Genomic DNA, 27,457 nt, shown 5'->3' with positions numbered 1-27,457 from the left:
CCAAGGCAGTGAGCCACCTCCTCACACCAAGCTATTTAAAGCAGAATGCTCTGTACTAACCTAGCAGGGAGCTGGAGGCCAAAGCTTTACAAAATAAAGAGATTTACAGGGTTTTTTTAAGGTTTTCTGTCTTCCAACACCTTCCAAGGGCCCACATCTCTGGTGCCAGCAGTGTTCTCTCTATAAAGGTGACCTTAGTCTGGATACTAATAACACTTGTTCTTAGCCTGTATCTCTAGTGTAGGGTCTCTGTTCTGGGTGTGGTGATACCTCAATAGTTTGTAAAACTGCTAAAAAGCTTCAATTTTCTGTTTGTTTGTTCATCAAGATCTACTGCACTCATTCTTACCTAACTATGATGGTTTGCAGCTTGTGACAAAGCTTGCACATCCCTGGGTTCTGACCTCAGCAGGAATCACAATCATTCCTGGAGGAAATTCTGCAGCTGTGCAGCCAGGTAAAAGAACATCTGGACAAGACAGGTCTCCAGAGCCACCCAAAATTCTCAGAGCTGGAAAATGCAGTGCCACCCTCTGCCAGCCCAGCCCAGCCCAACACACCCACCCAGCACCCCTGAAATCACCCCCTGCTCAGGCCCAAGTGATGCATTCCCAAGCTTCCTCAATTCAACAGTTTTATTTTTCTTAAGAATACTTCCAGAGGACAGAGAAACACAGACAATTGACAAGTCTTCACATTCAGCTCTTTCTCCAATCCTTTAAGAGGAAAAAAACCTGCAAATGAAATCTTTTTAGTGAGTTCCAACACTGCTCTCAGCTCTGGCTAGGAGACAGTCCCTGCCCCGAGGAGCTTCCAGTCTAAGAGAGTGATTGATACAAAGGTGAGGGGCACAGGGACAACAAGGAGGAAGGTGACACAGTTTTCAGGCTGCTGGTGCCATTCCTGGAGACTGGTACATGTGTTTGTGCTGGCAGTCAGGATGGACACACTGAGGAGACCACACAGTGCACAACGTGTTCTCTCTGCAGGTATTTGGAAGGGACAAGGTAAAGAAGCTCTCAAGAAAGTTTTCAAGGCAGTTTTGTGATGAGGAAGGCATTTTTTCTATGTAGAAGTTTTTGCCTATTTACATCCTTTTTTTGTTTTTAAGAAAATAAAACAGTTAATATGCCAGAAAACACATTCATCAAATCAGCTGAATTACAAAAATAAAATTTTCAAGCAATGTCTTTCTAAAATAAATAGCAATAGGTAAAAATGGAAATAAATAAATATGTATATCCAAGCTGTGTTGTTAAAACACAAACAAGAATAATTGCTTACTGAAAAGTAGCCATGGAATCCCAATTAAAGCAGCAACTGTTCAGAGCATCCTTCTCCTCAGTAACAGAGGAAAATGAGTCCCAAGCAGCAAAGATTAGATTTGTAATAAAAGAAATATAAAGGACTGTGTTCCTCATAGGAAAGTACAGAACATTTCCTTCTTTGCTGATCAACAGAGGCTAAAAACAGAGTTCCATGATATTCCCCAATGAAATTTACTGGTATTTCCAACAGTGGAAGGTCAACATTTTTTCCCTCATAGGATAAAAAAGAAAAGTAAAGCCCTGTCTGTGAACTTGATTGATTATGAACATAAATCTTTAGTCCCCTGATTGAGCAGAAAATTAATCCATCTTAAAAATATTGAGCTGCTCTTTCTCCTCCTCCCCAAACAGCAACTCCCATGAGCAGAACCCAGACATCTGAGTCCCCAGGGACTGCTCAGCACAGTGAGCTGGGCCAGCTCAGCCTCGGGCAGGACACTTTCACTGCTTGGGAGCACAAGCTGCACCAGTTTGGGATGGTCCAACAGGAAATCCATGTTTCCATGGCAGCACCTTGCATTTCAAGGGGTAGTTGATTGCCCTGAGCTCCTGCTGGCAGGAGCCAGGCTCAGTTTGGCCGGTGTAAGTCACAGTGCTCTGGGTGACAGGAGGCAGGGTACCCTATTCCCCACGCTCATAAGGCAGTACCACTCCAGGAAATCTGTTTCTTTCTTGAAGGTTTCAGGTTTTTTTTTTGTGGTCCTGTATGTCCTCTTACTTTTTAAGTTGTTTTTCCTAGCTATTTAAAAGGAGCAACATGCCCAGATTAACAAGAGAGGTCAAGTAGGCAAAGATTAAAATGTCCACAATGCAAGCTCTAGGTTTACAATGTACTGGTCATGCATAAACCCCTACAGATCCTGGCAGGCATTTAAACATTTAGGTTGATGGAAGATCAAATTGCTAATGAACTGACTGCTGAATGGACTGTAGCCAGCTTGAAATCACTGGTAGGTTCTGCTTCTGATGTCACAATAATTGAAGTTATGTCAGTGGTCATCTACTTTAGCCCTTTTTGCTTTCAAGGAAAGATGCTGCAAGAAAAGAAAACAACAAAAAAACTGCTTAGCAGATATACTAAAAATTAGGAAAAAATCAACTACAATGCTTTCTATCCTTAATCACAATTTAAATAAATTCTAACACAAATATCCACACCCATCCAACCTCTGCTTGTTACTGACACAACTAAAACAAACCCATTAAATAAAAACCTACATGTACCCCAAAGTGATATTCTGGCTTGTAATAACTCCTAGTTCTTCTGTACTAGCTGCAAGCTTGGAAGCAATTTCCCACTGGAAGCAATTTTCCAGGTGTAAAAATGCACAGAAAGATGTGTTCCCAACAATACATCTGCAAAAAGCACCAGGAGAATGTATGTGAAGGACAAGATTTTAACAACTGTATTAATCCTGAAGTTGCACGGGATCTTTGGAACCTCTGAGCCCTTAAAGACCTTCAAATGTGCAAGGAAATATGAAAAGAGTTCTGCAAAACTTGGAATGAGAAATAACTGACCAAGATCAAGCTGTAGAAGAATATTTTTTAACAAAGTCCTATTCAGTGGTAATTTGTTTTTAACTTGACAAAGGAATAAAACCTTTCCTTCCTAGCACAAAGATGTATCCTTCAGTAGAAAAAGGGTCTGAATATCTGTAAATTAACATGAACCTGTGTGATTTCTAACAGTTCACTTATTCAAATTTCACATGTATGACTGAAAGCTTTACACAAAAGAAATATTTCTAATTTTCAAGCATTTTATAAGAACACCCAAGACTTATGGCTGATATGGATAACTGACCAGGCTAGAAGAGAGAATTTTCCCCAAAACCAGCATCATCCTTGAGAGCTAAGATTTATTTTAGGATGAAAGCAATGATTAGATCATACTGCAAACTGACTTCACTTGATCAAAAGGTAAAAAACTTGGTAAAAATTGGGTTTTGATGTAATTTCCTAGAATATCTACAGCAGTAGTAGCACTACCCTGAAAAGCATGTTCCCTCATTCAAGACAAGTCCTCTTTGCTACCACCTACCTAAAGGAAAACCTCAGCCCAACAGGATTTTGTGTGGGTGTGGGCTGCTAAATGTAAATTATGGGACAACTGTAAATATGTGAGTCAAAGGACTAATTATTGCAGGAACAGATTTGATACAACATTGGCTCAGCTCCTTTTCTGCAGATATCTCCCAGCAGCTGAAGGCTCAAGGCTCTGCCCCACAGGGGCATCACTGCCTTTGTCAAATGTCTTATAAGAAAAAGGCAGAAAATATTCAGCTACTTAGTAAGTGCATTTATAGGTGGAAATTGTCTGGATAATTGAGATGAATTATCCAAAATGAGCATAAAAAACCCCTCTCTTGAGTCAATCACATGAACAGATGCCAAACTGTTGGGAACTGTACCCACAGAGGTGTCCTAAGGTGCTCCCTGCACCACAGGAGTCTCCATTTTGACAAAACTCCAAGGAAGTGAAAGAAAACAAACACCAGATTCTCCAAGAAGCCAAATAGTGAAGCAGATGTATAAATTAGAAACACACCACCTTTTTCATAGGTCTCATATGCAAATGCATTTTTTCACTCGGATTTTGGAAATGTTGCATTAATTTTAAATATAAAGCTCAGTAGATATTAATGTCCCATGAGAAATTCAATCAAATCAAGATCAGTTTGATAATCTGTGCAATATTTATAGGCTATGTGGTACCAACAGCCTCAGCTGAACTAACATTTAGATAATATTTAATACAAATTCAGTTCTCAGAATGACCAGTGAATATGTCTGGATTGACAAATTCACACGGGACAGTCAATTCAGGTTGGTGACAACTATAAGAGATACTTATAAATAAAAGGTATCTGTATCACACACAGCAATTTGCAATAAAGCTCTGCACAAACAGCAGCTGTTCTTTGCCATTTCACATTTGAATAGATCAGAACTGATTCTTTTGCAGTAAACATAATTAATGCTCAGGATTTTCACAAATTTTGCAAAGCATGCAAAGGCTTTCCTAAAATTATTATGCAAAGTGTGACCACTGCCTGCCTACAGTGCTGCTCAGGGAAATGCTACCAAGGGCCTATATTGAAGTGTGGAATGGCTGAAGGCTTCATTTCCCAAAGTGATACCATGGGAAATGGAACTTCACCAGCAAATGGATCTCATTTTGTAACTCTGAGATCCATTGGCTGGATCATAGGGAAAAACATTGCATGCAGCAACTTATTAACCTCTTCCTTTATATTAAAAGCACTACAATGACCAGAGCCAACTTGATTTCTGTCCCATTAGACCAAGCAGAACACAACCCCTCAGAAAGGTCAGACACAAGAGCTGCTGAGCAGCAATGGTACCGTTTGGCCTCTATGGCGATTCCGTACCGTTCCTTGCTGGTAAAAGTGAGGGGCCAGCTCCAAGAGCCACGAGGATTCCACAGCTGTCACATCCCTCATGTAGTATTTAGCAGTCTGTATGACTTCATTGTACACCACCCTGGGAGAAAGGAGACAAAAATGGATAGTGTTTGCTGTCAAGCAATGAGGGAGAGATGATTAACACATATTTAGACATTTTCACATACATGCTGCCAGAGGTGGCACTTACAGAGTGACAAGAGAGTCCTTAAGCTGTAATTCAACCTCTTGCCTCTTTCTCTCTAGTTAGTCAGAGCTGTCCACATTAAAAAAATCTTCAGATTGCCATAAAAACAACCTCACATACTACCAGACCATAAGGGTGCAAGGTATACAAAAAGATTTCTTATAATAGGGTCAAGGGGGACTCAAAGCTGATGCTGTGGAAGACAGAATATTAATTACTGTGTGATATCATAAGGGAAAATGTCCAAAGCACCAAAACCCTGCACCCACAACAAGGAGGGCACAAAGCCCAGCATGTCTATCCCTGGCGCCAGTCTGCAGCCAGGTGAGATAAGCATCAGAGGAGGAAATCAGCTTCAACCCCTGCCAGAACATCTCCTGGGAAGAGATTTAGGAACATCCAACCATGGGACTCATCCTCACTGCCAGCACAGTCAGGTTGCCAGCATGGACAATCTATTTCTGAGGGCAGCTTCAGCAGGTAAGGGCATTTTCCCCAAGAAGTGCAAACCCTTGCACTGAAGGGGCAGCTACCAAATCCTTTAGTCACCATCTGCCTTCTGCACACAGCAGAGCTGCAAACACCTGAGGTTTGTGGTTTCTCTTTAATTGGTATTTAGCTCTCAAAAGCAAAGAGGAAAGAGTCCAAAATTCTCTTTGCCAAATGCATCCTGAGACATGGCAACTAACACAGCTAAAAATAAATCAGAGAAAACAAAACCAGAATGAAAACACATTTCCTGTACACTTGTAGCAGAGAGAGAACTGAAGCCCTCAATGGAGGATGGCTGCCCAGGCTGCAGCAGCACTGAAATTTAGTTTGCTGACTAAATTAACTCCTGTGTGACAGGATCACACCAGGCCAAGATTATCCTTCTCAGTCTCAGCAGCAGGCAGTGCAGGATGGAAGTCCAAACACCTCAGGCTGATCATGCTGACCTGAGAGCTCCACACACATTTCTCTTTGTTATCTGAGAACCTTTGACCTGCAGATGGAATGATCATATCCCAGCTAATGGAAGCACAGCCAGTTCTTTCCTCAATCTGCTGGACAGCCATAACTTTTCACATCATGATTCTATGTGTAAGCCCTTTCCCTGAAATCCATTTGCCATTTCTGCAGCACCTGTTTGGGGTGGTGTTTGAGGGTCCCCAGGATGAGGGAAGAGAAGAGAATCTTGACTCCATGTTTCAGAAGGCTGATTTATTATTTGATTATATTTATTATATTAAAAGAAAATGATATATTAAAACTAAAAGAAGGAAGTATTTCATCAGAAGGCTAGCAAGGAATGAATAATAAAATCTCCTGACAGACTCAGAGTCTGACACAGCTGGCTGTGATTGCCCATTAATTCAAAACAATTCACATGCTGGGTAAACAATTCTCCAAATCACATTCCAGAGGAGCAAAACATGGAGAAGGTGAAGCTTCCCAGGAGAAATCCTGGCAACAATATTTTCAGAAAAGATGTCAGTGATACCTGTTTGATAGGATATTTCCTCAATAGGCTTAATAAATTAACCCTAGCTCTGTTTAGGTACAGAGACTACTTGGAGAACAATCTGCAGTGTAAGATGTGATGCCATTAAACAGGGTCACCTGGCTCTGCTTTCCAACCTCTGCAGGTTTCTTTGACAGACAAACATCACTCTATTCCCCTTATTTATTTGGATACTCCCAAAAAATATTGCAAAGAAAACACTACCTGGATTCTCCCTGTGGGAACTGACCTTCTACACCCATTCCTCCACTGATAGAGAGAAAAAATTCAATTTGGATGCTGCAAATCCCTTTAAAAAAATCCCCAAAGAAGAGGAAGCAGCTCTAACTTACCAGCGTGGAGGCTTCTCTGCATACAGCACTGAGCTGGGGTGGATATGGAGCTCGTGGTCATCACGGATAGTCCTTGAAAACAAGATTCTATTTCAGACTGTGCCTCTCTTTATTGCTTAACTTTTGGTTTCTTTCTGCCCCAGTATGAAAAAAATAGTTCCTCATGAAAATAGTTCCTCCAGTATGAAAAAATAGTTCATCAGTTTAATAAAAGCAAGAATGAAAGGGCTGGAGTAAATTAACAATATTTGCATGTAATGAACAGATTAAAGCAGGCTTAAATGCTGGTGAAAGGAACAATCAATAATTTGATGTCCTAAAAGAGTTTTATCTACATTAAATGAAAAAGCAGCATTTCAGGCTTTTACTCAGTGCTCTGGGAGTGCTACAACACTACTGCACTACCTAACTTAAAGCAATCTAATGACTACCAGTAGCAGCTTCCCACTATTAATAATTTTAGAAATATTTGCCAAAGAGAAGAGATAAACACTGAGGCAGTTTCCAAATACAGAACTTCAAATATTTAGTGCATTTATTGGCACATGTTCCTAATTGCAAATTAGGAGAAACATCTGCTTGTTGATTAAACTTAGATTTATTCATCAGGGGAGCTTTCCAGCCAAGCACCAGTTTAGTGGAACTGTGTATAGTCACCTGTAAGCTCCTGTGGAGTGGAATTTAGCTGCATTAGCAAAGAATCCAGAAACTATGCACCTCAAAACAGGATCTGGATCACCTGGAAAGAAGAATCTTTCTGTAAGATGAGCCAATGGAAAGGCAAAAATCCCTAAAATACCCCTTAATCATCTCAAACAACTTTTCAGAGTGCATCAGGCTTTGACAGCAAAGGCAGGAGAGCAGACAAACCCTGCAATTCCTTTTGACTTCAGTTTCACAGCAAAGCAAAAACTGCTGCCTAAAAAAGGAATGTTGCCACCTGTGTCTCCAGGAAGAGTTCCACAGTCCCTAAAGCAGCCCAGTGTGACAGCTGAGCACTGAAGGCTGATTTTTCAGAGCAGGTAGAGACAAATGCTAAGAACCAGTCCCAGTACCCAGGCACACACAGCACAGCTGGAAATCACATCCCAAAGGCAGAACAGCACTTTGAACAAAAATGGCTTTTTTGAAAAGACAAAAGAGGGAACAGGGTGACCTATTTATGAGCCTTTTGGAAAATCTGTCCATTAAATAGATCATCAGTGGTTAAAACTTCTGCTGGAAATCTCAACTAATGAAGGCTGGACTAAAATTTAATTGAACAAATAGGCTAAAGTGCTCATCTGCAGCCATTTTTAGGAAAAAAATGTGGTCTAAATTAACATTATTTTGAGGCTAGGATAAAAATACTCCAAAGGTTACAAGAAAAGCAGGGGGCAGACTGACAGTTTGGAAACTACCTTCACTATGTATTGGAACAAGAGCTGAAAAAAAAAGAAATATCACCTTCGCTGGACTTCTTTGGCACTTTAAAGCGGACAAGAAGTTTTTTCAGCTGCTCTCTTACAACAGAAGCTCTCACAAGCCCTTTGTAGTTCAGAAAGTGTTCCTGACACCACTGGGAGCTCTTGCTGTGCTGTACAGTGAGAAGAGAAAAAAAATCTTAATGAGATATCATCAACAGAACAAACCCAATCTCTTTTGGATAGCCTTGTTCTGTTTTAATTGTGGTCTCCTGCAACACATTTCTTGTGGTTTTCCCTGAAAATTACCTATTTACAGAGCAACTAACAAGGTATGGAACACTAGTAACTAAAAACATGTCTCAAACAGCTTGTAAGTAGCAGCAGATCAAATGCTATGGGGTATTTTAAAACAGATGTGCTTCATTTCTTCATATGTGGTGAAAGAGAAGAGCATCACTCATTCTATTTAATTCTCAGATCATAAATTCATCTGTTTTCAACCTCAAAACGTAAACAACCTTTTCAGTGCTGTTTTCATTGGTCTTCTCTCTGCAAAGAGCTGCTTCTCCAGAACCCAGCACTCCCTCCAAAAACTTTTGGAGTTCTGACTGTTTCTACGAGAATTACACAGATAGAAAATGTGAAGGGCGACATTTCAGCTGTTGCCTGCCTGGCTGCTTTGTGGCTGGGGAAAAAAGTCATGTTTGAACACTTGGGTGGTTATACTGCTTCAACTCAGCACTGCTGCAAGTATTGTACTACAGAAGTGGTTTACACCAGCAAAATATCCTTCTCCCAAATAGGTGTAGCAGCTTCAGAACTATTAAATAAACCTCAGCTTACAGAGCAGTACTAAGGTTGGTGTTAGACCACAGGGTATGATGATCAATGAGTTCATTTAACACCAGAAAAAAAGAGTGCTAGAATTAAATGCAGATTATCATCAGTAAAACATGAAAAAAAAATTAATTTCATTGGAAATTTGGACATTTGTTTTCCCCAGACCAAATCCCTGTCTCCTTGAAAACACAGCTCTCTACCCATAAGATTTCCATGCTGTACCCCAACAAAACTCTGTTTTATTCCCTGTTCAGAGGAACTGTGGAAGATCTGTGGCAAATGGCGAGCAGAGAGTCTTTTAATGTAGAACTATCACTTGATAGGCTTGGGAAGTCCTCAGCTTTGAGGACTTTTTGTATCCAGAACTTCCAGATTCAGAAGTGAGCACCTCAAGTTCCTCCTGTTCCTGCAAATCCACATCCACTCGAGCTGACTTACTTTGACAAAGGCTTCATAAACATTCAGCATGGTCAGATGATCTCCTTCCTCCACAGCAAACTTTCTGTGTTGTCTGGCCTGCAGAACAAGAAATACCATTTTATAGGCAGACTGATTATTGCTGAAATCATGTCTGACATGCCCAGTTCCCTTCAGCTCTGTATTTCCTAGGGCAGCTCCTCTGGGCAACAGCAATAATTTATTAACCCTCCCTAAACTCAGGAACACTTCTAAAACTGAAACTGGAAAAATGAACTGATCAAGAATCCCCATTCATTAAAATTAGGCTATTAAGAATTTGCTACATCCTTCCTGTTTTGTTCATCTCAAAAGGAAATGGTGTGTGGGAAAGTTTAGGGGGATTTTTTTTTGCAAACCCGTCCACTGACCAGTATTGGTTTATAACCTTTCATGTTCCTGGCCCTCACAAGGAAGTTTTTAGCACTACTAAAAAACTCCAAGGTTCCCCTGTTATTTGGTTTCTTCTTTTACCTACAACAAACAGATACAATTCCAGACCTTATTTTCTTTTCAAACAAACTTGCAGTTTGTAATAGGCACCAGTAAAATCCTTGCCAGAAGTCCAGAAATGTGGAACCAACAAGCAGAAAAGGAGACACAACTGAACTTACAGCCTGGATTTTTTGATTTGGAGGGATCACAAAGATGTTTTGAATCTGCATCATGGCAGCAATTGTCAAGATCTCTTGGGAGCAGCCAAAATTTCCTGAAGAGTAAATGGAGAAATTCAATAAAGGAAATCTTCCATTCAACTTAGCACCATAGAGAATAAAATGAAAAAAAGCAGAATATGTTTTTTATAGTATTTAATACAAAAATACATAAATCCCTAGATTTTAATTTTAGTATAAGAGTGAATGTTTTCAGTGGAAAACTTAAGAGGCAAATGTTAGACTTATTAGACTGCGAAATGTCTTAGATAAATTATTTAATAGAGATTTTAACCAATTTTTTCACTGCAGACCAGACAAAGATGAAGTATAGTTTGAGTTTAGCAAATGTCTAGCAATGCATTACAACCACATGACTGTGAAGAAACTGATCTTTTTCCTCCTACCTGACTCCAGAAGCATCTTTGCAAACATAGGATTCAAAGGAAACTCTGCTATTCTCATCCCAAGAGGCTCTGTTAACCGGCAGTGCATGTCCAAACCTGCAGCACAATCAGAAACGTAGCTGGGACACAGGCAAAACAGCACAGCAAGGCTTCTTTTACACTTAAACTGTATTAAAGAGCCAATTACAAGCTAAAATATAGCAAATGCACCTTAGAGTTGCTAAGTGTATATTACAGTTTGCTTAAAGGCAATCCATGATACCTATTTACTCTCCCAGAGGTCATCAGGTTTATATTTCAAAAATACTTAACACACAAGTTTTTTAATTTTGACCAAGTTTCACTCTTACTGTCAATAATTTTAAGAACCTGCAGTCCAAGTCAATGCCATGGCCAGAGGGGATATTAGCTGTTAGACCTCTGATCCTCTTGGTAAATATTTAGTAACATCTTTGTTAATGGCGATATAAAGCTGATGAGAATGAAAATGGGGAAAAACATGGAACAGGCATTATTGCAGGAACAGGAGGCACTGCTGATGGTAAGGTGTCATTTTTCTTAGCACATCTGTCACAGATATATTTTCTGAAAAATCCTTTTGCCAGGATTTTTTCTCCTGAGAAGCTGAGAAGCCTCAGAGGAAAAGAAAAACAATAATTATCTGCTGCTGTGGAATGGAACAGGTGCATCTTTGATTGGTCCATGTGAGTTGTTTCTACTTGATGACCAATCACAGGTCCAGCTGTGTTGGGACTCTGGTCAGTCACAAGATTTTATGATGATTCCATTGCTTTCCTTTCTTTGCTAGCTTTCTGATGAAATCCTTTCTCTTTCTTTAGTATAGTTTTAATATATCATTTTCTTTTAATAGAATATATATAATAAAATAATAAATCAGCCTTCTGAAACATGGAGTTAAGATTCTCATCTCTTCCCTCATCCTGGGACTCCTGTGAACAGCACCACACACATCTACTTAGATCATGGAGAAAAATAATGCATTATTATGCAAACAAGAGATGCACAGCTGATGAAGCTTTCCTACAGTTTAGTTTGCCCCATGTATCATCCACTCAACTGCCAGTCATGCTCCAGCTGTGGCCTTTTTCCTGGAGATGGCACAGGAGGGAGCCCTGACAGCTTGATCTGTGATGGCCAAAGCAGCCTTGAGCAACCCTGCACATTTACCATTTTAGAGGTTTGGCTCCCTCCAGTCAAACCCCTGCAGTAAGGGTGACCCATCCAAAGCACAGGTCACAGTCTAACTCTGAGCTTTGTGCTGAGATTTCAGGGAAAGATTTAAATGGAAAAGTCTTTCCTTTGCAAGAGGATGTAGGATAAAAAAAAGTACAATACACAGGGAACAATAATAAGGAAAAAAAGCTTGCTAAGAAAGGCAGCAAAGAGTAAAAATTGAAAGAGAAAACTTCAAGAGGCTCAGTAGTATCAGGCATGACAAAGAGGTAAAGCACAGGAGAAAGGCAACAAAGCAGGGGTGAGTGAGAGCCCATAGCAGGATTTGGGGCACTGCAGGTTGCATAACCAACCACAGCAAAGTGACCTGAGGAAACACAACCACAGCTCTCACTTTATAGAAACACAGTATTTGTCAGACTGTGTGGTGTAACAAAGCCACGGCTGCACTGCAGCTCTGTTTCACAGAGAAAAGCAAAACCACAATTCAGTCAAGGAATGAGATCTCCTATAACTCATGTCAGCACATCTGAACCCACAGATCCCTCCAGCCAGTGTTTATTTTATTATTTGATACGCTACCAACTGATGACAATGTAATGATTCACTCACACACCCCTACACTGTCCAACAAAACCTACCAGAATTTTCACACAATGTCACAGAGTTTTCCTCAGAAACAGGTACCAAAGGCAGCTTTTGTGCAATGTGAACTAACATTAAACACAAAGTCACCTGCAAAAATTAAGGCATGACAGCTTTCATTTGACTGGTGCCATATGAGAAGTTTAAGTTCTACCACAACTAAGAGCTTAGATAGATTTTCATCTACAGAAAGGCAGCTGCATTCCTAAGTAGGAAAAAGGAGAAATTTCCATATATTTATGCACCACTTTCTACAGGTGCACCAAGCCAAAATCCTTTGGCTTCTGCTGCATCCAACAAATGTCAATACAATTTTGCATGATCTATATATGGGTTGTGCACAGATCTATTTGTAGTAATAATCCTGAATATATCCTCCAATGGATATTAGTTTGGAATAGGTGAAAGTTTCCTTCAAATAATCCTGGAAGCAATCACTAAATCCACATATATACAGGAAATTAAAGATCTTAGAAAAGGATATTATGAAGATTTTAATTAAATGTGCTCAGGAGAGATTATTCAAGTACCATGGCACTAAAATGTTTCAAGTAACAATCACTAGTGTGTGACAGGCTGAGGGATTAAAACTATCCTTTATAAACTTAGGTAGAGTAGCTGTTTCTGATAGGTGACAACTGTCAAACAAATCTTCATCAAAGACCTGAAATAATCCTAAAAATAAAGCCACTTTTTGCTTGCTTATTTACCTCTTAAATTATGCTTAAAACCAATATACTCCAACTGACAACTCAGACTCTCAAAAAGGCATCAAAGGAGATATATTCCTGATGTAATCAGTTTGCACCACTGTAAAAATAATCCCTCTACAAACAGTGATGTGTTTATTCAACACAGCTATCTCACCTTGGGAGCATCTGCCCTGCACGAGCTGGCACCACCCTGGCACAACAGGGGCCTGAGCCCAAACTGCCTTTTTGGATGTGGCTGCAATGCCAATGATGAAATTCATGTTCCAACTTGCACAAGAGAAATTTAATCCTCACTGCACCTGCAAATGCTTGGGCAGCTTCACCTCTGCACTTTATATAAAATCTTCATAATAAACCACTAAAACTTCACCTTAAACTTCAGCAAAAACTGAAGAGTGTATCACACACATGCACACACATTTCCTTCCATCTGAAACACCAAGATCAGCACTTCCATGCTCGGCTACAAAGCTGTGCAGCCAAGAGAATAAAAGCTCTTTGAAGCTACATGAGCAGAACACTTCTGCCAAAACATCACCCAGCTAATCAGTGAGTTTATTGAACTTTCCTCTCCATTTCCCTAAGGTGGTTTTGGCTGTGAATTCATCCTTGCAACACATTCCTGAGCCACTGTGAAGGTCCTTGTTCCAAGCTGGCAGAGGCTGCCAAGAACCAAGTGTCTTAAGTGAAACCCTCCTTGGTGAGATGGAACTGAACCAGCACAGGGCAAAATGCTGGCCAGGCAGTTACAGCTCCATGAGAATAAAAAGAGAGCAGACTGCCACAATTTACAGCACAGCATCTGGGAGTGGTCTAAAAACAGCCACAAACCTCTGGAAGCTTCCAAAACTTACACAATCTCCTTTATGCTGCCTCATATTTACATAATGGAGCAAACATTGTCAACTCTGAATTAGCTACAAACAAGGAGCTGAAGTCAAACACAGCTTAGTTTTGACTACTTGGCCTCACATCAAGTTTCTGTTTTGTTTAGTTTGTTGCATTCAAAAAGATTACACAGCTGTCAAAAAATCTCAACAATATAACAGTTCTTCCTATAAACAAAATTAGGCAGCAGGCATCCCACTCACCACACAAAAAGGAGTTGAAAACTCTGTATAAAAACATATTACTACGGTGTGATCTGAGTGTTTAAAGTAGTCAACAGCAGCATAATGAATAAAAGCAGAATGAACACACAGAATCAAAGAATATCTCAAATTGGAAAGGACCCACCCATAAGGCTCAAGTCCAAGTCCCTGCTCCTCACAGAAGCACCTAAAATCAAACCATATGCCAACAGTGTTGTTCAGACTCCAGTGAATTGGAGAACAAGCTGTCATTAGTAACACAGAGAACAGAATTTTTAAAAACATACTCTTTTAAGTAGCTAAATAGTTGAAAAGTACTTTGAACTATGCTCTCAAGATCTGCCAGACTAATCTTTTCTTTTCATTACAAGTTTGTGTGTATATCTGTTGACTTGTCCATAACTGGCAAGTTCAATACTAAAACTAGAGCAGAGTCTTTGCAAGTGGCATGCATTTAAAAGCATGAAAAAACAGAAAGCTGTTCACTGAAACACACAGACTGCCTAGAGAAACACAGTTCCAGTTCATCCAGAAGAAAATGAGCTGGCTTTAGGGGTGATCAGGGGTTTTTGTTACTGGTTGTATCCTGTAATCACAGCTAATAGAATCAGAACAGTTGGATTTGTTGTGGGTTTGAACTTTTCCTCAGCTGCAGGAGCAACAGCACAAACATGAAGAGCATTACACTACAGCAGGTGTAGCCTTTCAGCCACAGCCCATCCTGCATCCAGAGCAGAGAACAGACTGGAATTCATTTAAAAAATTATAATTAAATTAGCTCTTAATAACTTCTGTCAGTAAAACCTTCAAAATCATAGCAAGGAGGCAGTTTGAAAACTACCACAGTCTCTGTGGGGCCTCATGCACAGCCTCCAGGGACTGAGCTCTCCCAAATTCAGGCATCACATTTGACTCACAATGCTTAGGCAGAGTTCCAGCACACACACAGCAAGATCAGATAATGACTGTAACGTGTCAACAGGAAAATTTACAATAGACAGAATGTGCTTTTCGAAGTCCCACTAAGGAACAAAGTTGCAATTCTATCAGCCTTGATAAAGTCTGGGTTATTATAATCAAACCGTTGCTTACAACTTTTCCTGTTTATATCTGCAAGTGTTACACGTTTCCATAAAGACCACCACACCAAGTCTTAGGTTTGCAGCAATTTATCTAAAAGGGTGCAGGTAAAGTTAATGTCTGACTCCTCTACTGCTCTAATTAGTGTCCAAACTCCATTTTTATCATCATACCATTTTGTAAGGACTGAAGGAACACAAAGAGGATCTGCCAGGGAAAAAACACCCTCATCAGCTCAGAACCCTGTTCCTAGCAAGGATAAATAGGTGGTTTCCCGTCATGAAATTGCAAGGAAATACAGATAAGACAGCTATAAAATACTCATTTACCCAATTTAAATAGTTTAAACTCCATTGCTGCTGTTTGTTTGCTTACCCATCTGAAATAATCAAAAGAAAAGACAGTAAATCTAGAAGAGACTTAGGTACACTCTAAAAACCCACCAACAAAAGTTTCCATCAGTCACACCTGTGTTTCTCCTTCTTTCTCAAAGCACAGTTCTGAAATGCAAATTTTATTAAGGTCCATCCAATCACCAAATAAAAATTACAGCTTTTTTTCACAACTCCTGCAATATAACTCCAAATAAAGCAAAGCATTAAAATCTCACCTCCTAAAGCATACAGCAGCTCTAAAGCTTGCACCATCGACTGTGCAGGGGGTGGCTGTGAAGAGAAAATGGGCATTGATTGAAATTATCAGCACAGAACATGAATTCATAGATCTTCCTTTTTGTAAAATCCTTAACTGCCTGCTCTCTGCTGCAAAGAGCTCTCACAGTCTTCCTCCTTCATGAACTCGGTGCAAAGGGACTGCAGTTACAATTCTATAGAATTGTAGAAGTTTGTCTTTTGTCTTTTTAAGACTTTCCTAACTTCTCAACAATTGAAACATCAAACTCTGGACTATAAATGGTTGTTTCTAAGTGGTCACACATATTATTTGCACCATTGATTCCCAGAATACACTTTGCTGCCTGACAGGGGACAACGAGCTACGCTTTCCAAACCAGCAGGGCAATGGTGAATGGTTCTGTGGCCATCCCCAAAACATCCCCTGAGCCCTCTTCAGCCCAAGGAAAGCCTTCAGAGCCCGGACTCACCGAAAGGAAGGGGAACCTGAGCACGTTGTCAATGCCCAGAGCCTTGAGCTGCAGGATGACAGGGGCCAGGTTGCTGCGCTGCATCTCCGGCACCGTGGACTTGGGCAGCTTCTCAAAGTCCTCCTCTGTGGGGGGAGAAAATCACACCTGGGGACTGAGCTGCAGCTCCCATGATCTGCAGTCACCACGAAAAATCACACCCATTTCAAATTTAAATTATCACATATGGATAATTAACAGCTGTTAAAAGATAATCTCTATCCTAAAGATGATCTTTCTCCAATTACTGTATTTTACAATTCAATGGTTTTGGCTACAGTTTTGATTTTGTAGTTCACCCACCCACATTTCAATTTCAAGCTTCACAGAAATCTGGAAATGTTTTGTTTCTCTTCTGCTTCACGGTTTTGTCAGAAAATAAAAGGCAGGGTGCAATACTACAAAAAAAAGCATTTCTTTTAAAGAGACATGGAAAAGTTTCAAAGCAGCAGGCTTTCAGTACAAGAACACTATTTTCGTAACTACTCAAATATATATTTTAAATAAAGAGTAAGGATGGAAAACCAATTTATTTAACAATGCCTTTTTAAAATCACACTCACTATAAAGTGCAAGTCTGGAAAAATACTCCATGTAAGGATAAAACCTTCCACTAACTAACCAACTGTTCTGCAGTAAAAAGAGGGCACATTCTACATTATTTTAATTTCTACAGAATGCTTTTCTATCTCAAACATTCCCTAGGACAAAGACAGTGCTGTTTCCCTGCTGCTGTTCACTCTGCGCATTTTCTTCTTTTCTGTTTTATTTTTCCCTCCTTTAAAACACTTCTTAAAGCACTCCCTAAACCTTGAGCTCTTGAGCACACAAAAATATCTTCAGTGTAGTCATGGTTTCTCCAGTAAAACACTCCCAAAGCTATGTAAGCTTGGGATATTGTGTAGCAGAATTTGTCTCCTGATTCTTACAGGATCCATATAAATTCAGGGCATAAATCATGGCTTGGTTTAATGTGGCAACTGCTGGCAAGCATAAACACATTTTAAAGGAAAATGCTTCATCTCCAACATCTCAGAGCTCCAGTAAAACTAGAGGGGACCTGAAGCCCATCAGCAATGGGAGTGTTCAGCTGCAAAGCTTTTTCTCATTAAGCAGCTGAGAACAGACACTTTGATTGCAGCTCTCTGGACAGTGTGAGGTGGCCAAGAGATTTATTTATAACAGCAATTTTTGTGCACTGCCAGGGTCATTGATTCAAGGGAAGAATTTGGGGTTGGCAGCTGTTCCTAGGGAAAAAAGAGACACAAAGTTTTCTCTGAATTACAAAAAGGATTTCCAGAGCCCTTTTGTTAAATGCAAGGTCTATAAAGACTTCAGTCAGAGAAGAGAGATTATAATACTGGTAAGCAGAAAAAGCTGAAACTGCTCAGAAACCAAAATCCTTAAAGAACAAACTTCCTAATAAGCTCACCACGTTTAAGAGCTGCATCAATATTTCATGTTTGCAACAGCTGACTCAGCCCCATTTGTGCTTCTGAGTCACAAAAAATTCAGTTTCTAACACCTAGCACATAAAAATGAGGTATTTCTAAACAAGCCAGAGGAACAACTGTGGAAGTAGAAAAATAGAAACTTCCACAGATACTAAAGAATCTGATTTACAACCTCAGAAGAAGCTTAAACTGATGTAAAAATACAATGCACAGACATTAAACAGAAAAATTATAAACTTATATTTCTATAGTTCTAAGCAAGAATATACCTTAAGTAAGAAACTGTATTGATAAGATAGTGAAGGGATTATAATGCAGGGGTGAGATTATATAGATAATATAGGTTACATATATGTAGTGTAGAGGTTATACAGAATAAGCTAAGAGTTTAGAAGTTATAATAGAAACATGTGTATATTCAACAGCAGCCTGTTAGACAAAAGTATCCACAGTGCAGTAGAAGTGATAAGTTAAAAAAACAAAATAAACCTTTAACATGTGTCCATAAACTAGGAGGCATATAAATAGCTATAAATAAATAACTAGAAAGTTAAATGTAATATAATATAATATAATATAATATAATATAATATAATATAATATAATATAATATAATATAATATAATATAATATAATTAGTATTACATTATATAAGTTATATTTTTACATAATTTAATTATATATAATAGATAAAATATTAATATATTAAGATAATAAAAATATTATATTTTTATATAATAAATATAAATTTATTGTATTATTATTTATAATTATTATAATATTTATTATAATATTATATTTAAGATAATAAATATATTATTTTATAATAATATAAAATTTATATATTAATTTATTAATATAATTTTTATATTAGATATTAATATGAAATTGATACATTAGTATAAAGTATTGTGCTTATGAATAGATTATATTAATTATATTATATATATATTTATATTATTAACTTATATAATGTAATACTATTATATTATATTATATTATATTATACTATATTATACTATATTATACTATATTATTACATTATATAAGTTATATTATTTACATAATTTAATTTGTATATATAATATACAAAATATTAATTATTAAGATAATAAAATATTAGTATAAAAATATAAATTTCTATATTAAATAGATAATATAGATAATATAGATAATATAAATAATTTCTATATTAGATATTAATATCAAATTGATACATTAGTATAAAGTATTTTGTTTATGAATCGATTATATTAATTATATTATAGATTGCTATTTCTATTGATATAAATATATTTATATAATTTGAATATGATAATATTATGATTTTATGTATTTTATTTTTGATATATAAATATATATATCAATATATAATGTATAACGTTATATTATAATGTATAATGTAATATAATGTATAATGTATATAAATTTATATATTATTAATATATAAATATTATCATTATATAATATAGATATTATATAGAATTTATATATATTCTATAAATATATAACTAGAAAGTTCTTTTTTTATTATATTTTATATATATATTTATTATATACATTTATATATTTATTTTTAATATATATATATTATATTTTATTATATTACCTTGTAATGAAGAAACTTGTGACTACTCTTGAACTATAACCAGCTACTTACTCTCATAAATCTCGCAACCTCTACAACTAACATTTATCTAAATAATAAATGGTTCTTAACCCAGAGGTAATCCCATTCCTTCATTAGTAACAACAATAACCATTGTTGTTATTACTAACGAATAGTAATATTCATTAGTAACCAAGGGAAACATTGGGAACAAAGGGAACTGTTGTTGTTCCGATGAGTGACCAAGCACAGCCCTCTGTCCCTAACCCCCCTGCAGGAGCAGGAGCCCGGAGCGCGGGGCCCGGACCTGTGTACAGCCGGTAGCACTTCCCGGAGCGGTTGCGGCCGGCCCGCCCCGCCCGCTGGTTGGCCGAGGCTTTGGACACGGGCACCACCACCAGGCACTCGATGGCCGTCTTGGGGTTGTAGGCACGCAGCTTCACGAAGCCGCAGTCGATGACAAAGGCGATGCCGTGCACTGTGATGGAGGTCTCGGCAATGTTGGTGGCAACGATCACCTGCAGGGATGGACACAGAGGGGATCCTGTGAGCTCATCAGCCAATACAGCCAGGGACACCTCAGCATGAGAGGTCCAGAACACACTCAGGAGCACATAAAGATACAGTAAAAGCAGCAGAAAGAGCTGTCAGCTTGAAATAAGCCCAGTTTGCACAGCAGTTCTTCATAACCACTTTCTTATTCAAATTTATTCTTTCTTCATAAAAGAAGAGCTTGGCAGTGTTTGCAGAGAAAATCTTTGGCAGTGTTTGGGGAGAAAAAGATTAACTGACTGTAAATCAAGTGTTCTTGTGTAGCAAACTGTGGAAAATGTGTATTTTATGATTGGCTTTTCGCAAATATTAAAATGAATATTGTCTGTGTTGTGTTAGAAAGTAATGCTGTATAAATTCTTTTAAGTAGTGTGTTAAATATAGTTTTAGGTTATAACAAAAGGTTAAAATAGAAACTATGCTATGTAAGATACTTGTTTTCTAAAGAAAGGACTCACACTGAGATAGCAGCCACAGGACACCTGAATCTTTCAGAGAAAGAGAATTTACTGCTCCATTATCAGAATAAATAAACTTCTTCCCATCTCGCTCAGCCGAGTTAGGATTAAGAGGAAGAAGCTGACACTGACCAGACAGAATCCTGTGTTTGAATGGAATTTATGCATCATGGATGAGGTGTATGAATATGCAACAGGCTGTTGCTTTTAAGGATTAATCCTCTGTGTTTTTTATGCTGCCCAGAAAAAGGTACCCAGACATCCGTAACTTTGTTTCCATTGTCTCATATTGTCCTAATTTAAACTGTCCAAATTATTATTACCCCAATTGTATTACTATTTTTATAACCATTTTGTTACTATTAAACTTTTAAAATTTTAAAAACAAGTGATTGGCGTTTTCCACAAAACTAAGAATGTCTTCTTTCTGCTTCTCAGTTACACTGAATTATTCTTTGTACACTCACAAAGCTATGTAAGGTGAGGTGGGAAGATGCAAAGCTACATAAGGAATGAGGTGGGAGACAGAAGGGAAACAGAGCTAATTAGGAGTTCCACATTCAGCATTCCTCCAGGGTTCACTTATATATGTATGCCCTAAAATAATAAAATAATTGTTCCCAGACTACAGTGGGAAATCTAATGTTTATTTCATCTGAAATTAAAAAGTAAATTTTGAAAATTGAATTACTAATGTCATATTCCAGAGAGAAGCATTTATATGAAACATTCTGCAGTGGCAGATGAACAATTTCACTTGTCAAACTACAGCAGGTACAAGAATTACAAGTCACCTCAGTGTAGTTTTGTCAGCTTATTTCAGCCCCAACACAGGCTCTGCATAAGCAGAAAGCACTAATCACATCCAATTATATACTTCTGTGACATTAAATGTCTAAACAAGACTTACAGAAGTCAAAACAAAGCTTTTGTTTCCACTAAAATCAAATAAGCTTGAACTTGTTCCTTAGATGAAAATACAGCACTTACCCACTCTGTCACCAATTTTTCTACTACTGGTTGATAACAGCCATGGACATTTAGATCACAAAAAAGAAAGAAAAAGGTAAAAGCAAAGGAGTTCAGAGGCTAAGATGACAAATACAAAGTTGTATGGAGACACTTAAAAATTGCAGAGTTGATGAGGCACAGAGATCTGGAACTGACATGTCTAGGAGTGATCAAAGATGCAAAGGAAAGCCAGGGAACATGTTCCTGGTTCCCAGTTTGAAAGCTGACAGAACTCATGATGTGAACCTGATAAATGCAACATTTGTGCTGCAGACACCCTGCTGGGTGGTGTTGTAGTGTGTTGTAATGTCCTGGTTTAGACTTCCGGGTCCCTTCCCAGGTGTGCCTACGCCTCTCCCTTCCCCCTTGCCCCCATGCTGAGTGAGTCCTGTCAATCAAGCTTAACATTCCAGGAAAGGCGTTGTGTGGTTGGTCAAGTTCAAAGGATGCCCCTCAAGCCCAGAGGTCATTGGCCTGTCTAGGTGTCCCTTGTCCCTTGAGACCCCGCCCCTCCCACCTGGTTGGTGGCTCACCTGTCCCCTCCCCTCCCCCTGAGCTTAAAAGGTGAGTCCGGCCATGTGCTCTGCATTCTGTTGGAGGTCTTCCTAAGATTCAGACCTCTGTAACCATGGAATAAACCACTGGATATAACCCTCCAGCAGAATCCTCTCCTTTTTTTCTCTTCACCTTCGCCTGAAGCCTCTTCCTAAGGTAAATGGAGTCCCTAACAAGCCTGGACTTGTTTAGTGCCCAGCTGAAACCATCAGCAAGCTGAAGGTGTCTCTGGGGTAAAGCACCACAGAAGCCGCCTTTGGCTCAGCAGTGAGGGTCAGACTGGCCCAGGCACAATCTAACTGGTAATACTGGGATTCATATTCCAATAGGGTGGTAGAAATTGAGACATACACAAGAGCTCACCTTCCTGACAGTGTGAGGGACTCTCTCAAAGACTTTCAGCTGCTCAGGAGAAGGCAGCCCAGCGTACATGGGCAGAACACGGAGGTGCTTCTTCATCCCGGTGCGAGCGAGGGCCCGAGCCTGCTCTATGAGCATGGAAACAACAGTCTCCACTTCCTCCTGCAGCCACAGCAGCACAGGGCACACAGTGAGACAGGCTGCACTGTAAACAGCACATTCCTGTCACCTAGATACAGAAACTGCACTAAATAATACCACTGTAATTGTTCAAACTCCAGGATTTTGACTAGCTCACTCCATGCTGTAATATTCTTAAGATAAAATGCTATTAGGAATAAATAAAGTTTTATATACATGTTTGTGTTCACTGTTATTTGAGTCAATGTCATATCACAAACACATGAGCAAAATCATGGGAAAGGACTGAACCAAGCTTAGGAGTGAGCAATTTAATTTTCCTGTCTATCTCAACTGGTGAGAGCAAAATGGGAGGCCAAAATATTTTGGGGCCTGGATCAGGAATGGCACAGGAACAGCACTGACACCTCCTGCTCAGCTTCATGTTTAATCTCAGCTGTGGCATCTCACTCTTAAAGACAGAAAACAAAATGTTCAAACACTGCCTCATGAAAATGCAAATTCATTATTCCAAAGTGAAATCAATAAAGGGGATGAGGAACTGCCTTTGAAAATATGCAAGATGTTACTGAAGTTCTTCAAGGTAGCTCCTCACTGCAGAAATGAGCTGCCTCCCATTTGCTCTTCCCAGCTGCAAAGTGAGCTGACAAGCACAAATAGAGCAGAAGAGACCAGTACATTTTGATCTCATGGCAATTTGTTTTTCTGTCAAACACTTCAGATGTTAAGCTTAACAAATGGAAATTCCATTTGCTTTAACTATTAATGATGACTCACTGTCAATTTAACAACTGGGTATGTGTGACTTGCACCAGCAAACCACACAGAATTCCACTCACTAACAAGGCTGAGAAATACAGCATTAAATGACAAAAACTATCATCCATCACTAGCTTTGATAAATTCAGGCCATATATTGTCTTCACATCTTTGGGACTGGCCTAGTTTTGCACCCATCAATAGAGAAATGTTTGTCATCTTTACTGAGAATAAAGTAAGCACAACTAAGGAAAGCCTCAGGAGACTGAGGCAGCTTTGCAAAGCTCACAATACATCACTGTAAAGCAAAAAAAAAAAAAATTGCTTATGCCTATACCTGGCCAGTTAAAAATGCCAATATATCACCATCATTCTCCATCTGGTGAATTTTCATTGTAGTTTCCACAGTTGATTTTATATAGTCAGGAACAGGGCTATGGGGAGAGAAAACAGCAGAGACATGAGCAGAAAAATAGGTACAGACTGCTCCCCTCCAGCAGGGACAAACAGAGCAGCTTTGGGACACCAGAGCTCTGACCTAGACAAAATGATAGCACAGCTGCACAGTGTCACTACTGCCAAGGGCAGACAGGAACACACCTCTGCAGGTAAAAGATGTCCACTGGAAACGTCCTCCCCTCAACAGTCAGGATCACACTGGTGTCTTTGCTGGGGTCACCGGTATCATTTTGATTGAAGAAATCCCTGAATTTCTACATTGAAATAAAAACAAACACTTTCAGTTTGACATTTCAAGGAATGGAGAGAAAAACTTAAAGACACAAAGAAGTTAAATTACTACTACTTGGATGTTTACTTCATCGATTTGATACTGCCACATAAAAAATGTCAAAGTTTGATTTTGTTGCCTTCTATTCTGTCCAGGGTTCAGGCATTTAGCACAAATAAGGTTGCATGTTTATAATTTTGAGACGTAAAAACTGGAAAGGGAAATAAAATTAATTATATCAGCTGCTACAGTTGGAAAAGGAAGATAAATAAACTTTTAACTGGAAGTTAAATCTATCAAATTAGCAAAGTCAAAGCTAAGAAGAACTTAGAAATAATTGCTGCAAAAAGGTCTGTGTAGGGCCTGCATATTCTCATCCATTTTTGGGTGAGTGAGTAAATTTTACAGCCCTTACTGAACACCAAGATTTCACTTTGTAAAAGCAGAGTTAGGCATGATTTATGAAAGTTTTTGATTTATGTATTCTGACACCTTCATAAATTTAGATCTATAGTCATGAAGTATTTTCAATAAATAACAGCAAAAGGTGGAACTTAAGAACCCATATAATTCATCTCAACTTTTATGAGCATTGTAGAGATAACCACCAACTCTCTGTATTAAAAAAAATATTTATAAAGTCACACCAATCATTTTGCTTGTATTAACTCATTTTAGATTAACTGTCATCTATTTGAAATGTGGTTTCTGGCAGTTAAAATTTTGCGTTGTAATGTACAGGATGCACAGCAGTGCAAACACTACCAAAGCACAGCACACAAATGGTATTTGTCATTAAAGGAAACCTTCAGTGCCACATGCAAGCTCTCACATCTCACATCTTATTAAGGACAGAGCAGTTTGGAAAAGTGGAGAAAAGGAATGAACATGATATAGGAAATGGAATAGCTGTCAAAAGGGGAGACTGAAAAGGCTCTGCTTGGGGAGAAAAGGCTGAAAAGACACAGCTGAGGTTTATAGAAGGTGACAAAGTAAATGTAAAACTGGTTTTGGGGGTGTTTTTTTAAAACACAAATCCCCAGTACAATAACTGGGAGATCCTTGATGAAACAGATTTGAAAGAATTAGACCAAGTACTTCATTATACAGCAGGTGGCAAACTCCTGAAAATTACTCATGGTGTCCTGGAGATTTGCAGAATCAAAGACAAATGAACAAACAGCAGGTCCATAAACACAGAGTAGAGGGAAACAGCAGGAAGGTGCTGAGTAATATCTGTACTACAACTACAGCAGCTGCTGAGGCAGCTCAGACTGAACAGACCCACAGCAGGGGCACAGCCTCACATGCTCCCCCTAAACAGCATCTCCTGTTGCTGCTGCTACAAGCAGAGCACAGGGCTGGGTGAAATCCTGCTCAGCTCTAAGAGTTCCTCTGCTCTTCCTACTCAAAATTAAATTCAGGATGTTTTAACTGAGTTCACATAAGTGTCCACAGGCTATGAGTCAATCAGGGATGTATAAGATCTCACTGATATTAAATCTATTAGTCCATCACTTATTTTTACTTGGTTATTTCTATCAGCAAAACTGGGCTAAATGTCCCTTAATTAATTAAGCCAAGAGAGCATATTTTTATAAGGAATATAAATAAGGAGAAAGATATCAATACATAAAAAGCAGATTCATATTTAAATTCACATCCAAAACAGTTTGCTGATAGAACATGAAAACCAAACAAAGCAACTGAACTACAGCAGATTTTTTCCTGCAACCACCCAAGCAGCACAGAGGATAAGCTGTACATGAATAGCAGTGGAGCTGTCACCTAATGTCACCTCATTTCAACCCAAATCTCTGAGCTGTACCTCTGCATCCAAGGTGGCTGAAGCCACAATCAGGCGAAGATCCCCACGCTTTTTCTGGACCTGGGAGAGACCAACAACAGCCAGAGTTAAAAATGCTTTCTGAAATACAAGACTAAAACCAAGATTTGGAGAACCCAGATTACCAGAAACGTCTCTGTAAAACTACAAGACAGGTGATGAATGAAGCAGTCATATCACCCCACAAGTCTGGAGGAGTTTTATGTATTTATTTTAAGGGCATTCAGTCAGTTATTTTCATTTACTCTTGCTTTCTGGTGGGAGTCAGATCTTTAGTAGGATGAAAGTCAGCAACAAGCCCCAATCAGATCCCTTCACATGATCAGCAGCAGCAGAATCAACAGTGTATTTTTGGAACTATCAGCTAAGGAGACATTTCAGCATCAGGGGAAAGAAACAGAGGATCCTCAATGTCAGATGACCAAATTAAATAGCTGGGTATGTACAATAGGCTGCAGGATAAATGAGGAAGCAGCAATCACACTCCCTAAATGAGGAAGCAGCAATCACACTCCCTCAATTATCAGCCATCAGGATCAGAGGTTGAATGAAAAGGATGGAAATTAAAACAGTTACAGAGAGCTGTATTAAAATTACCAAACTAAAATTACAGTGAATTAAAAAAGAATTACCTTTTTTAGTAAGCCAATGGCAATGTCTGTATAAAGAGTCCTTTCATGAGCTTCATCCAGCATGAGGACACTGAAAAAAGGAGAAAGGTAAAGTTTCAGAAATTACTTGACTGACACTAGAATCAGTGTCTCCCTGTCTTGTAGAAACACCATTATTTGAAATCTGCTGCTGGACTGTTGCTGTTCACAGCCACTCACAGAACTGGAGAAGTTCAAAAAGCTTGCAGCAGTGAAGCAGGGAGAAAAATGCACCTGACATCACATGGGACACACACACTGTTCTCCATTCAGGCTAGTTTTAGGAAAGGAGTAGAAGAAAACAAGTCTGTGTTTACTGTACTGCATAGGTTTTCTGGATATTAGAAAAGCCTGTTTGTTGTTGGTTTGTTTTGTTAGTATAAGGAAGAAAAAATAATCTAAAATTAGGAAATGAAACAATTCAGACTCCTTAAGGCCCCCCTAGCTTTTGTCTCAAAACTACAGCATCAAATCCTGTTGGTTTTGGTGTTGCAATGATCAACCAACAACAATATGTTGCTGCTAAAAAACAATGGCATTTTTACAACATAAAGAAGTCCGAGTTCTACAATAATTTCCACTTTTTTGGTATTTAATTTTTAATAGCCAATAATAATTTATAAAAAGTGCTATCATAATAGCTTGAGAAAAAGCAGATTTTTATCAAACTGTACTTCAGAAAGCACTCATTCCATGTTTTCTTACCTGTATCTTGTTAATAAAGGATCAGCCATCATTTCCCTCACCAGCATACCATCAGTTAGAAACTACAAATAAATGAAAAAAAAAAAAAGTAAAAAAATTCTTGTTATATAGTCTCCACTAACTGTGATTTTTATAGATGCTTTTGTAGGCTTTTGCCTGAATGTTTCCTGACCTTTAACTTTCTAATGATCTACCAAATTAGACTGTGATTGCAACTGTGGT

General features: G+C 38.6%; 1 protein-coding gene across 2 annotated transcripts in view; it reads right to left on the bottom strand.

The window, feature by feature from the left end:
* Positions 1-621: 621 nt before the first annotated feature.
* DHX35 (DEAH-box helicase 35) overlaps positions 622-27,457 on the bottom strand; it is a 31,513-nt gene continuing 4,677 nt past the window's right edge. The window contains exons 6-22 of one of the 2 annotated variants that reach the window (XM_074553447.1): positions 27,236-27,297; positions 26,513-26,582; positions 25,863-25,922; positions 23,905-24,017; positions 23,642-23,738; positions 22,408-22,566; positions 19,776-19,986; positions 16,367-16,491; positions 15,875-15,929; positions 10,542-10,637; positions 10,096-10,190; positions 9,464-9,541; positions 8,226-8,355; positions 7,437-7,518; positions 6,780-6,851; positions 4,724-4,835; positions 622-2,362 (exon numbers count right to left, since the gene is read on the bottom strand). In XM_074553447.1, the coding sequence (XP_074409548.1) occupies positions 2,318-2,362; positions 4,724-4,835; positions 6,780-6,851; positions 7,437-7,518; positions 8,226-8,355; positions 9,464-9,541; positions 10,096-10,190; positions 10,542-10,637; positions 15,875-15,929; positions 16,367-16,491; positions 19,776-19,986; positions 22,408-22,566; positions 23,642-23,738; positions 23,905-24,017; positions 25,863-25,922; positions 26,513-26,582; positions 27,236-27,297 (1,662 nt within the window). In that variant the 3' untranslated portion in view covers positions 622-2,317. Of the gene's footprint in view, positions 2,363-4,696; positions 4,836-6,779; positions 6,852-7,436; positions 7,519-8,225; positions 8,356-9,463; positions 9,542-10,095; positions 10,191-10,541; positions 10,638-15,874; positions 15,930-16,366; positions 16,492-19,775; positions 19,987-22,407; positions 22,567-23,641; positions 23,739-23,904; positions 24,018-25,862; positions 25,923-26,512; positions 26,583-27,235; positions 27,298-27,457 lie in introns of both variants that reach the window. The other variant, XM_074553448.1, reaches the window with a different exon arrangement.

The sequence above is a fragment of the Zonotrichia albicollis genome, chromosome 17 (assembly GCF_047830755.1).
Source record: "Zonotrichia albicollis isolate bZonAlb1 chromosome 17, bZonAlb1.hap1, whole genome shotgun sequence".
Lineage (NCBI taxonomy): Eukaryota > Metazoa > Chordata > Aves > Passeriformes > Passerellidae > Zonotrichia > Zonotrichia albicollis.
Note: the sequence above shows the minus strand (reverse complement) of the source record. Positions and strands in the feature narration are given on the sequence as shown.